Below are 13,571 nucleotides of genomic sequence, written 5' to 3' on the forward strand. Positions count from 1 at the left end.
ATATTAAATACTATTAAATAATAATATGAAATATTATATCTAATTAGACGGAATTTTTATGCAATTTTATATCTTTATGAACGTAACGAACAATGGAATCAAAATAGCCATTTGTTTTATTTATTAGATACAATAAAACAAGTATTCCATTTTGGATATTTTGTACATATTTTTATACCTTTATATAATATATTTTTCTAATTTTCCTTCAAGTTTCTTACACACGCATAAAAATCCACGATCTACTTGTAACAACGAAATTATAAAACTCGACGATATTAATTTGTTAGAAAGTAAAATACGAAAACACGAATAATATTGATTTTAATGTAATTTCAAACTAACGATGGATAAACGATATTATATTTACATTTTCTCATTCGTTTATACGCTCGTATATCGTGCTTGTCAAAAATTAGAGAAAATCACGAGAAAATCCGGTCCATGTCCGATATTAAATTGACGTCATGCGAGTCGAGGACCCTTTGGAATATGAAAATATATCGAGCGGAGTGGAAATATACGGTATAGCGATGCGACACACGGCTGAAAATCATGAAAGAAGCGGTTCATTATTACAAATAGGACATCTATAGAATGTTTTCATAATGAATCTTCAAAAATGTAAATTTCCGCCGCCTGTCAACGTACAGTTTGCTCTTCTTACGAGGCTCCTGCCATATTTTGAATATTCTCGAAAATACGAAACATCTCGTATTTGCCGATGTAACCGGGATTTTTACCTGGTCGTTGAGTCTTTTGTTCTTTCCCAACCTCCTGACCAACCACGGCGCTTCTTTTCTCGTGTATCGAGTCAAGAAGCGTTCCTCTTACCCCATGATACTCTTCTTCAGTCACGCAACCTTAGACGATAAGCGCTTAAACACAGTCACGAGTCACGAAGCTTGAGAGCCAATTTCCACTTGATCGCTACAAGTGTTCCAATACTTACGAGCCTACGTACTGTACGAAGCAGGCTAACGAAAAGATGACTAGACGAAATTAATGCGAGTCTAACTGGTTCTGATTCTGCGTTTGATCGATGCAACATTCGAATCGTTGGATTGCAGAGTCCTTGCACTTGTTATCGCTTCCGGATTGATTGTGGCACATGTTGTGACGGGTCTGATATCCTGCGTCTTTGTTGACTCTGTCTCTGTTACGCAATATTTATTCGATGTTCCCCACAGAAAGAAGTCAAGTGGTGGTTATATCAGGTGGACGAGCCGGTTTATTCTCTCGATTCGAAATAATACTCGAAATGTGTCACAATAATTAAATATTGTGCCTGTTAAAGGCCATCGGCAATAGAAATATCAGTGAGGTAGTATGCAGCAATGTGTTACAATAAACCCGTGATTCGCTAAGAAGGAAAGAAAATGATGGTAATCTGTCTGTTCGCAGGTGACGCGCCATCAACGAGACCGCTGAAGAGGGTATGCAGTTGACGCATCCCTCGGTCCCCTAAATCCTGGAATAAATCGTCCAGAAGTTAAAGGAATTGTCTCATCAGCGCGCGTGCGTACGTGCGTGCGTGTGTGCGCCAGTTGTGTTCGCTGGTTGCATGCGAAGAGGGCGGGGAAGAGCCTGTAAAGAGTACGGACTTCGAAGAGAGATGTTCCGACCGGGACACGTGACATGTGAGCCGTATAACGAGCAGAGAACAAAAATATTTCCAGACATACGCAGGGATAGAAACGATAGAGCACGCGCAAGAGAGAGAGAGAGAGAGAAGGAGAACGGGAGGAAGAAAGGGGGAGGGAGAGGGAGGAAGCAGGACAAAAGGAGGAGGGAGAAGGAAAATAGAAAAGGAAGTACTTTTTCGCTGGAAAAGAAGCCAACTCGAAGAGCAAATGAGAAAACGAAGCCTGAAGGGTATTGCTTCTACGAGAACCGAAATACGTTTAAAACACGAGCACAAAAAGAGGAGGAGGATGAGTTAAAAGCTCGAGAACGAGCCTGACAGGGAGGGACAGCCTCAAAAGAATTCTAAACTGATAAAACTAGCTGGTAAAAAAAAAAAAATAAGGAAATTTTATATGTAAAATAAATTGCTTTAAGTAGGAGAACAAAGGATTTAAATTAAAAATTAAGATAAAAAAAAAGCGCAAAAGAAGAAAAAGACAAGATACGTTATTAGAGAGAGAGGGAGAGAGAGAGAGAGAGGGAGAGAGAGAGAGAGAGAGAGAGAGAGAGAGAGAGAGAGAGAGAGAGAGGTAAGTAATTTTAAGGAAGAAGAAAGTTACAAAAATCACAAAGAACACACAATTTCATATAATAAGAACAATAAATGTAAGCCGAAAAAAATCGGCAAGAAATAAAAAAGGGGGCAAATTTGTACTTAAAAAGTAGGAATATAACGTAGAAAAGAAACATACTTAAACGAAGAGAGGAGAATAGACAAAGGGATTAAGAAGAAGAGGAGATTTATTTAAGAAAATAATTAAAAAATAACATAAAGGATTCTCGAGAATTACCAGAACGCACAAAAAGTATTTTTCGGCAATAGCGAAACTCTTCAGACATGAATGTGACTTCAGAGGTAGAAATTTTTGGGAACGAGAGCTACAACGTGAGTAATGGTCTCGATTGCGGCGGTGAACTGCACTCGTACAGGATATGGGAACGCGTACTGATCGTGATAATCGCCGTATTCCTCAGTCTGACCACTGTCGTCGGTAACATAATGGTGATGATATCGTTCAAGATCGACAAACAACTGCAGACGATCTCAAACTACTTCTTGTTCAGCCTAGCGGTAGCTGATTTCGCGATCGGTCTAATTTCCATGCCTCTCTTCACGCTTTACACCGTGCTCGGCTACTGGCCGTTGGGACCGCATATTTGCGACACGTGGCTGGCGCTGGATTACTTGGCGAGTAACGCGTCGGTTTTGAACCTCCTTATAATCAGCTTCGACAGATATTTCTCTGTTACGAGGCCTCTTACGTATCGCGCCAAGAGAACTACTTCGAAGGCAGCCATTATGATCGGTATGCATATTAGGTTTCTGTTATCTTTTTTAAAAAGATTAGATTGGTCTGGCAATATTCTTCTTTAAATAGATTTAGATGTTTGCGTATCTAGGTGTTTTAATGTCTGTGATTTTGGATATTTAGATATTTGGGTACCTAGATATTTAAATATTTGAATACTTGAGTATTCATATATTTAGATATCTGAATACTTGGTAATTCAGATATTTAGATGAATTAATAATAAAAATAGATATATAACTTTTTATAAAAGAATGTTTAATAAATATTATATCTGATGCTACTTTAGTACCTATAATCGTCATTTTTAATCATTGACACAGAAGAAATATCGTATTGCATACTCTTAAACTTGTTATGCGTCTTATATGCATCAGTCTAAGCTTACATTTGATATTTCAGTATTTCTGGATGTCGCTGGTTGGTAGACAAGCTCTTCCCCTGTTTTTCATTTCACAATACCAGTGTTATCGACAAATGAAGTCTTTTTTATACAACTCCTTGACATTGTGAACAGAGACAAAGAAATCAACCTACTTTTGTCTATTCAATAATGCATATACAGTAAAGCTTCTTACAAGAGAACACGTGGAACCGATATCGGATGTCGATTTTGATGAAACTTATAAAGAAAGTAGTTCGTAGAAAAATATTCGAGACAGCTTTTTTCCTGTCGACGATTCTTCGTATATCGAAAGAATAAAAATGGGAAGAAAGTGTGAATTTATCCAACAAGTGTTTCATTTAAAAAATTATTAGGTTTATAGAAATAATGTAAATATCGAATTTGTTTTCCAATCAATACAACTAAAATGCTGGTGTTACCTTCCCAGTGTTGCAAATTCTTCAATTGTGTTCATAAAAATATGAATTTGCATAAATATCCACAATCTAACAATAATATTATGGAAAAAATTAAAAGAAAATAAGAAAAAATAAAAAATATTTAATGTGTTCCAGCATGTGCATGGGGAATTTCGCTGCTTCTATGGCCACCGTGGATTTACGCTTGGCCTTACATCGAAGGCCAACGAACGGTACCCATAAACGCCTGCTACATTCAATTCATCGAGACAAATCATTACATTACATTTGGTACCGCGATTGCTGCATTCTATATGCCTGTCACTGTGATGATTATTCTTTACTGGCGGATATGGAAGGAGACCAAGAAACGACAGAAAGATCTTCCCTATTTACAAGCTGGAAAACAGGATGCTAGTAAAAGGAGTAATTCTAGGTAAATTATTTCATGTCTCTTTGACGAAGAAGGGTGAATCTATATGAAAAAGCAAGTCGAAAATATAGAATGACATTTTTTCGTACGTAACTCTTTTGACTTACTGTTTCATGTAAATTCACCATGTTATAGGTTATACCTTAATTTGTAAATGTAATCAGAAAATATCCCGTACCTTGATTGATAAAAGTTAAAGTCAAAAATGGAACTTGAATCGATATTAAACAATGTATTCTTTGTATATTATACTATATTTCTCTTTATCTGTAATTAGCGATGAAGCGTTGGATATGGAGGACTGTAGAAGGCCTAGAAGCGAATCAAGCACAGGAGCTGACGACATGAATGCGACACATATCGCGGTCTCTTATCTAGAGAAACATTATCCTCAATATAAAACAGTAAACGTTTAACTATTATTTAACTAAATCTATCTATCTAACTAAAAACCAAAATCATAGATTTCATGACATTTCCTTTATAAAATATACTTATCAAATTCTTCTCTTATAATCTCCATATTTAATAATAAATTCGTGTAAACTTATACAGAAACACAGACCATTTTCGTGGATGTGGCTGAAGATGTGGTGTGTCGCGTGGTGGCACAGTGGTCGCGAGGATGATGATGAAGAGGAGGACATAGAAGGCGCTGAGAGCAGTCGCACAGGACACGGCTATGACGAAGCCATAACGCCGTTATCAGCGGAAACCCCTCTTACTGGTACGGTCTCTCGATCTGCCTCTCTAAGTGGGATTCATCCTACCACGTTAACCGTTGAGAAACCCATCAGTACAGTTGATAACCACGATTACAAAAAATCTAAGAGAACCGATGAGCTGTCGACGAGAAGCAACTCTAACGATTCTGTATGTTTGGATTAACATCTCTAACAATGTTGCATGCAAACAGTATCTCGCACGTTCCATAGTCATTCATAATTTGTTAATTATTTTCATCTTATTAATATTTGTGAAAAAGTTATATGTAACTAATCGTTTCGTTAATTTATTAACCATTTTTATGCTATTAATATTTTTATCTTCTTGTTAAATAGAAGTTACTTGATTTAATACCTTGGCGATTATTCAAATGCTTGCTCAACCTTTTTGTAAAACACCCTGAATAACTTAAAAAACTTAACTATTACAGAATTATATACTTTTTCACTACATGAAATATATGCTCTAAATAATTTTTCAGGTTTACTTCATCTTTCTTTTAAGTATTATAACACAGAACTGTATAATTACATACACACTCTTCCTTTATATTTACGTTTCCTTATTTTTTATTTCTGTGCTATCTATTCTGAACTTTCTAATATGTTATATGATAATATTTCAATCTAGATATACACGATTATAATCCGGCTTCCGAGAGCTATCGACAGTACAGGGAAATACACGGAGGCCGCAAGCATAAAAATGTACCACGAGGAGACGGTGAGCCCCTCGTTGAGCACTAGGAGACCGTCTCACATGCCCGACATAAGGATTCCCCTGAATACGAAAAACATTCCGAAAGCGTTGGGGGGCAAACCGGCTGCGAGCAAACCCGCGAACAAGAAGAAGAAAAAGATACAAGAGAAGAAAGCCGATCGAAAGGCCGCGAAAACATTATCGGCCATCTTGCTGGCGTTCATCATCACCTGGACACCGTACAATATTCTCGTTCTAATTAAATCCATCACAGCCTGCTCCTGGTACATACCACAGGTGCTATGGGACTTTTTCTATTACCTTTGTTATATCAACAGTACTGTGAACCCAATGTGTTACGCCTTGTGCAACGCGGCATTTCGACGAACATATGTGAGGATTCTCAAGTGCAAGTGGCATAATAGGAACAGAGCCGCGATGGACAGAGGATGATATCAGTAGAAACGCCCAGCGTGCGACGTTTGCACGCTCGAGGGCGTACTATTTTCTCTATCATTTTCTCTCTTCTCCTTTTTAATCATTCCTCCGAACGTGCTTGCCGATGATAAGGAAACTGAGTTGCTTACGAATTTTATGGTAGCCTACTGTCAGTAGGCTACTAAACGTGCCGAATATTTTTATTATACAGTACGTATTTCACTTTTGCTAATCGAAAGGACGGTCAACAAATGATATTATTTGTTACAACTGTTATATTTTGTTAAAAAATCTCTTTCCAATCTTTTTAATCATACGAGTAGCAAATCGCTTTTTAATTTTGTTTTTTATAGGCAAGTAACAAGGTTCGTAAAGGGACAACGTTTCTCGAGATAAGCAAACTATCGAAGAAGATAAACTGGTTCGTAAAATAACGTTTGTACAAACCGAAAGACAGTTTAAGCAAGTTGAAGACATTCCACTCGGAGATTTCGTTTCATAATTTAGGTGTTAGATTAGGGGAAACACAGGGTGTTTACAACTCGATTTGATAAATTTAATAAGACACATTTTGTATACAGTATTTTACATGTATAATATCACTAACTTTGGTTTCTCAATTGACAATTATGTTTCATACATTTCAGATAAAGATGATTGACATAGAAATTTTGATATTTAAAAGAAAAGAGGATATGTAATTTTCAATCATAATATATCATTAAAATGGTAATAATTAGCAAGAGATTGAAATAATTTATTAGTGGGAGAGGGGGAAAGATGTTTTTTATTTTAGATTGTCGGAAATCGGAAGAATTTTAAATGTTCGCGGTTAGACAGCTCAGATTTCCGCATTTGAGGCAATGCAACGTGAATACTGCCATAAAAAATAATCTTTATAAATATATTTCTGAACCGTACAAAGGAAAAACAAAAGAGGGTTAGATAACCGGCACGTACGCGACAGTGCCAAAATTTGTGGCTCGATTTCAGCGGCGATAGAACCGATGACTTGCCGCGAATCGAGTTCTTTTCTATAGTTTGTGAAACAAAATCAGTTTCTATAAACAAACGTTACAAATTGAATCAATGTTTCTGAGAATACTTTATTTAAAGGTGGATAGATTCAAGAAAAAATTATCATTCAGTGAACCCAATCTGAAAATATTAATTTATTATTATTTATTATTAATAGTTTTTCGAAATTTATTAAAAGACTGTTTAATACTTTAGTTTTGAAATTTTTGATAGAAATGAAAATGTTTGTTTAATGAAAAGTAACGTTTAAGAAACTGACAAAATTTCATAAGCCTCCTACACACACACAAAGCTATACCGCACAAGAAAAAAAAAACGAAATCTATTCGAATCCTAAGGGAAAAAAGTTAATAAACAAGCATTTTCTCGTGCGTTTTATTCGAGGAACACATAACGCACTCGATGTACATTTTAAATAGTAGTCCAGTTGTAAATGAGTGTTTTAAGTGTAATTAGTCATGGAGAACCAAAACAAGCGCTATTATACATAGAGAGTGTGTCACAACTATAATGGCAACAAAGTGGTATAAAAAAAAATATAAGAAGCGCTGCATCGATTCTTTCGTGTTAAGAGAAAAACGTTCTAACACTTTCGTATTAAATAACATTCTAATCACACGTGCCAAACGAAGCTTTAAGATATCAATAGTATAGGCCGGTAATTTAATAAATGTATCCTTTCAAAGGTATACTTGTACTAAATATATAAATAAGGACTTAAGGATTTGCTATCATTTTTTTATTACGAACGTTTACTACAAAAATTTTTATTATGTATTTTTTTCTACGAAAGAACATTACGTGATTTTTTGTCAGTTGCATACAGTACTTCTCGGATAAATGGGTACGATAAGTTTCCTCTATGGTATTAAATCATAGTGACATCACTAGTTACCTAAATAATTGAAATACTACTGATAGTACTACTCTAATTGTAATATGTAATATGCACAATAAAATTGAGAAATTTTCTGTATGATGTAACTGTATAACGACATTGAGAGAATTCAATACTTGCATATTTTTCACTAATTATGCAAATGAATTCAGAAAGCAGAAATTTTAGACGCGTCTCTTTTTTGTATGTTATTAAAAATAAAATTGTAAGCATTTAAAAATTCAAAAAACCGGACGTCTTCGACCACGTATTGAATGTATTCTAAGTATGAAGTCACAAGTCTGTAACAGCGCTACACATGTTTTTAATTCACTATTTGCTATATGTATAATTCCGATACCAGCGCGTACATACAAGAGCATATATACGACTGTGCATCAAAAAGACAGAATCGTGACATCACAAAGATAGCAGCTAAGGTGGCTCGTGTTTCTACAGCATTAAAATATGAGCGAAGTTTTAATTCAATTATTTTGATTAATAAGTAAATATGCGTAAGGAAAATATAATCTAACTGTTTCTAGTAAACCAAATTTTTAATTTTAGTAATCTTTTTAATTAAGATAAATTCAGCAACCAAGTAGAGACAAAGTGGAGTTGAACTTGGCTTCTGAGAAGCTCATATATTGTACACATATAAATGAAGTATAAGTGTCCGGAAAAATTAAAAATTTATGTTCATATAGTAATGAGTATATCACTCCTCTGAAATTATTTAATTTGATATGATATGATGGAAAATGGTGGAAATAAGATACAGAACTTTAACCAAGGAAAATGTGGACATTTATCCGGGAACTATTGTAACTTTGTCATCCTACATGAAATTTGATAAAAAAAAGAGTAACATCTTATTCGTTTTACAGAAGTTTTCTTGATAGATCGGCTTTTCGAATAATCTACATCTTGTGAAATAAATTTATAATTTCTAGTCCGATACAGTAAAATTATTTTCAATGTTTTCTTAAATGTGTAATAAATAAATCAAATTTTCAAAACTAAATTAATATGATTGCAGCAATTCAACAATAAACTATTTACATTATTGATGTAATACTAATAATAATGTTGGATGTTTGAATATAGTTATTATAAAAGTTCATTATTTATGTAATCCTGAATTATAATTGAATTCTGCTTAGGAACATAAGTACAAAATAATTCATTTGTAATGGCTCTTTGTCGAGATATTCTGTGATTTTTATTGCGTTACCTTTTTATACATATTTTATATTAATATTTATTTATATGTATGTATATGTATATACAATTTTTCGCTGTTTTAGCAAATAATTCCTTTTTTGCAAAATATTGTTATGTTAATTTATTCATCATACTTAGCATTTCTGTGTGTATCCATTTAAAATAGAATTTTAATAATCATCATTCATTTCTATGTGGTTACTTTTTACGATTAATTACTTTACACTGTTGTAACGACATAATAAAATATAATTCATTTGAATGTGAAATATTACTAACAATATAGGATGTTTCAAAACTACAAGTTAATCAAGCAGAGAATTTAATCGAGAAAAAGGAAGATGAATGAAGTACGTTTCACTTAATGATCTATGTTCAATTTTATTTTATTGTTTGATAAAGAAAATTTATATGTGCAAATTTCTGGCGCCTATGGATGAGTTACCAATATTACATAAGACCTTCTTTCATCTCTATGAAATTTTATTTCAATAAACTTCTAAATGCAACAAAATTCAATACAATTTTTACCAACAACCTAAAAATTGTATATAAAATTATCAACCTTGTAAAATTTAAAAAACTGACCAATATTGTCAAATTACTAAAAAGAAGTTTATAACTTGTAATTTGTTAATTCATTCACAATATTAATTAACAAATTATTGTGTAAAGAAGTTCATGTTATATACAATTTATTATTTCAAAATTTTAGAGAAGCTTTATAGAAACGATTGCCGTATGGCGGGTTGCTCATCGATAGGCGCTCGAAAACTCAGATTGTACTATGTATCATATTATTAGGTGCGCGTGCCCGGTTTTCGAGGGAGTGAATCTTTTGAATCTTGCGGTTCAAAGGTTGGATCTCTTTCTGGAGAGCTAAATCTTTAAAAAATTATTTTTTTAAATATTCATATTTTTCTTTAAATTCTCCCGTGTTCAAATCTCACTTTTCATTTTTGTAACTAATTCTTCCACAATAAATTTTAAAACCAAATTTTGTTTCCTGAAAACACACACACCATTGTGTAAAAAAAATTGATTCTTCGCATATTCCCCCTTAAAATTACTGAAAATTATTAAGTTAGTACACAGAAAATTACTCGAGCTTCGGTTAAGAGGGGGTGATTGGGGTTAGGGGTCTCCACAATATTTTTTCTGGAGTATCGAAGAATATACATGCTAAATTTGGTGAAAATAGTATAATAGAGTATAGAAACCTTTACAGAAGAAGATACATACGTACATACATATTTGACTTTTATATATATATATATATAGATAATAAAGCAATATTGAACATATATTCATTAATTACTGCTTGTGTCTTTAAAATCTCTAATTTTGAAACAACCTGTATAAAATCTAATTATAAAATTCGTACCCATAAAAGGTATTATTATAATAGCTAAATACCATTTTTATTTCATCTTATAAATATCAATACATTTTGGAACGATCTTCTCAATATTAAAAGTGAGATCTTTTCTTGTCTATCCAAACAGCAAACCAAAGAAAAATTGAGATTCAACTTATATATTAAAGTCGATTAGTTAAATTTTGTTAGTACTGCGTCAATATTATTTTTATTCGACGAGAACTAACAAAATTTAATAAATGCATATAGTAAGAGATCTAACGAATTTTAACAAGATCTCACTTTAATCTTAATTCTAGATTTTGCAATGATTTTTTTAAGTTAGTAATTCATAAAGAATTATCATTTTCTACATTGAAGATTACTATAAACCTGATTATTTAAAAATTAATAAGGAAAGCCGATTCTGTTTACATCAATATTAAACTATAAATTATAATGCCACTGCTATTAAATTGTAAAATGATTTTCAATTTCTGAGATCGATATACTTATGAATATTCAAACGATAAAAGAAACCGAAACAAATCGAAAGTATACATTTATTAATTAAGCAGACTTGGTCAACTTGACAACAGTCGCGTTCGGTTTAAGGAGCGTATCGTTAATTATTCTAGAATTATCCCTCGAAGAATGGCATTTTCTAAAGATGAATAATCCATATTCAGTCGACGTTCACCTTATTTGTCTCGTACTTGTTACTTCTTAGGACGTGTAAATTTGTAAATACGTGTATGAGGAAAAACTATTCGATGTTCAACGTTTAAAAAACGATCATCTTTCTAAGATGCAAGGAAGTGGAAATTATTTTTTACGATGCGAACGACCTCACCAATTTCGACGATCTTGTAACGTATTGTCAAGGAAAACATTCTGAACGACTTTTTCCTGTACACGTTACCGTCGCTCGGCTTTAATTACCGAGACATCCACAAAAAAACTTTAGTTTAAATTATGTTACGATTGCACTCCATTCTGGCATATACAGATAATCATTTTCAACTCACGTAGGAAATAAAAATAATTAGGTTAGGTTTAGGATAGATAATTTACCATAATGTTACTATTAAATAAGTTAAGATATTAAATAATAGGGCAGATACAATTTATGTATTAAGCTTTATATTATATTGTCGTTATTCGAAATTGTAAACACTTAGGCCATGATGTTGAAAAAATGTCATGATATTGACTATCCGATTACCAAAATCATACTGAGGTTAAAGCGGAAACTCGGAAATCAAAGTCGAACGATGGTAACATGTATAGGTAAAAGCTATTCAGAATGTTGACCTTGACAATATATTTCAAACTCATTGAAATCAGTAAGGTCCTCCGCTTTGTAAATAATTACCAGACAGTTAAGGAGGGATGAAATATATGTTACGTGTACAGAATGTTTCCCAATAAGATACGTTGCGTGACGCGACTGTTGCACAGTTTACCTAATCTATTTAAATGGGCGAAACGACGTCAGTTCAAAAACAGAATTCGTGCAGAGAGGATTACTGCGCAAAATGGTGCTATTTATATCGAAAATTAATTATCTAAAAATATCGCCTTATATTGACAAAACGTCGTTTAGAATCATTTTTTGTACATACATATACTATGTATAGAATGTTGTGCTGACCGCTCAAGGATTTTTGAGAAAAATTAAAAATCTGTAATTTCAACGAATTACAATTGGTCCTGAATAGGTGATAACGATAAGAAAAATATTACATCATCATCCAAAATTGCATTAATCCAAAGTCACACTACTATTTAAATTTGTTTACTTTTTGAATATTTAATTTGTTCACTTTTTTATTTTGTATTTATTTTAATTCGAATTAATTATCTTTCTATTATTATATATCTTCAATTTTTTCTTTAGCATAAAATCATTCCAAGTCGGAAGGTTTCGTAGAATGATAGAAGGCAGGAATGAAAAATTTTTTCGAATATGTAAAAAATTCGTGAACAAGGAAAAGGCGATAAGGTTACAAACACGCACCATAATTTTGCGTAGTAGCCTCGTGCAAGTACTTAGTCTCCTTGTGAAGCTAAAAAAAAAAGAAAGAAAAAGAAAATAACTTTGCCAAGTAAGAAAACTTACGCACATAAAACATGGTTATTAATTTACATTCATATATACATATACGTATACATAATATACATATATATAATATACGACGGAAGAGATGTACCGTACGGTGTGCCAATTTTTTAATTTTACATCAGTTCGAGTATCAAACGAAAATGTATATTTGTACATCTTCTCTAGAGAGGTGAGCGGAGCGGTGTCCAAACTCCACATTGTTTTACGCATTGTTTATTGCACATCGACTTCGGATTTGAACATAATGGATTTTTCACATCGATCTCATATATAAGTTCTCAATCAAAATCGATTACACGATATCGAAGAAATCGAGATCTTTGAAAAAAATCAAATTCAACCTGAGAATTCATTCATTTATCGTGAATACGAATCGTAATAATAATAATCATTAAAAAAAAGTATTGCATTAAACTGGGGACGTGTTCAATTTTTCACACTTACGAACGATTCGCAAGAAACCTCTTTAATTCAGGCCAATCGTTTTACTGTTACATTTTATTGAATATAATGCATAACCTACCGAGCACCTTTTCTGTAATCATATGTATTACGTAGAGTGATAGAAAATTTACATTTTCATTCATGGGTACAGATCGGCGATAAAATTCCGGAAAATATTTTCTTACACTTCCACTGAACACAATTCGGGATTTTCCTATTTCTTCGATATATATAGGTTTCGTAACGAACTCGAATCGTTTTTACTATCGCTCAAGGATACGCGAATGATGATCGTCGATTCTTTCAAATTGTCGTATCATTGTTACGAGCTATAATTTTGTCCACACGTCTAAACACAGAGAAGCATGTAAAACACTGCAAAGAAAAAAACTTGTACGTAGTTGAGCACA

The 13,571-nt window shown here is 33.0% G+C and overlaps 1 protein-coding gene across 9 annotated transcripts in view; it reads left to right on the forward strand.

Moving 5' to 3' along the window:
- LOC126925573 (muscarinic acetylcholine receptor DM1) overlaps positions 1-9,035 on the forward strand; it is a 43,435-nt gene extending 34,400 nt beyond the window's left edge. For all 9 annotated transcript variants that reach the window (XM_050741268.1, XM_050741262.1, XM_050741261.1 and 6 more), the window contains 5 exons: positions 1,405-2,993; positions 3,957-4,236; positions 4,511-4,637; positions 4,789-5,106; positions 5,590-9,035. In XM_050741268.1, coding sequence (XP_050597225.1) covers positions 2,525-2,993; positions 3,957-4,236; positions 4,511-4,637; positions 4,789-5,106; positions 5,590-6,111 — 1,716 coding nt within the window. In that variant the 5' untranslated portion in view covers positions 1,405-2,524 and the 3' untranslated portion in view covers positions 6,112-9,035. The remainder of the gene's footprint in view (positions 1-1,404; positions 2,994-3,956; positions 4,237-4,510; positions 4,638-4,788; positions 5,107-5,589) is intronic.
- Positions 9,036-13,571: the final 4,536 nt, after the last annotated feature.

Source organism: Bombus affinis, chromosome 16 (genome assembly GCF_024516045.1).
Source record: "Bombus affinis isolate iyBomAffi1 chromosome 16, iyBomAffi1.2, whole genome shotgun sequence".
Classification (NCBI taxonomy): Eukaryota; Metazoa; Arthropoda; class Insecta; order Hymenoptera; family Apidae; genus Bombus; species Bombus affinis.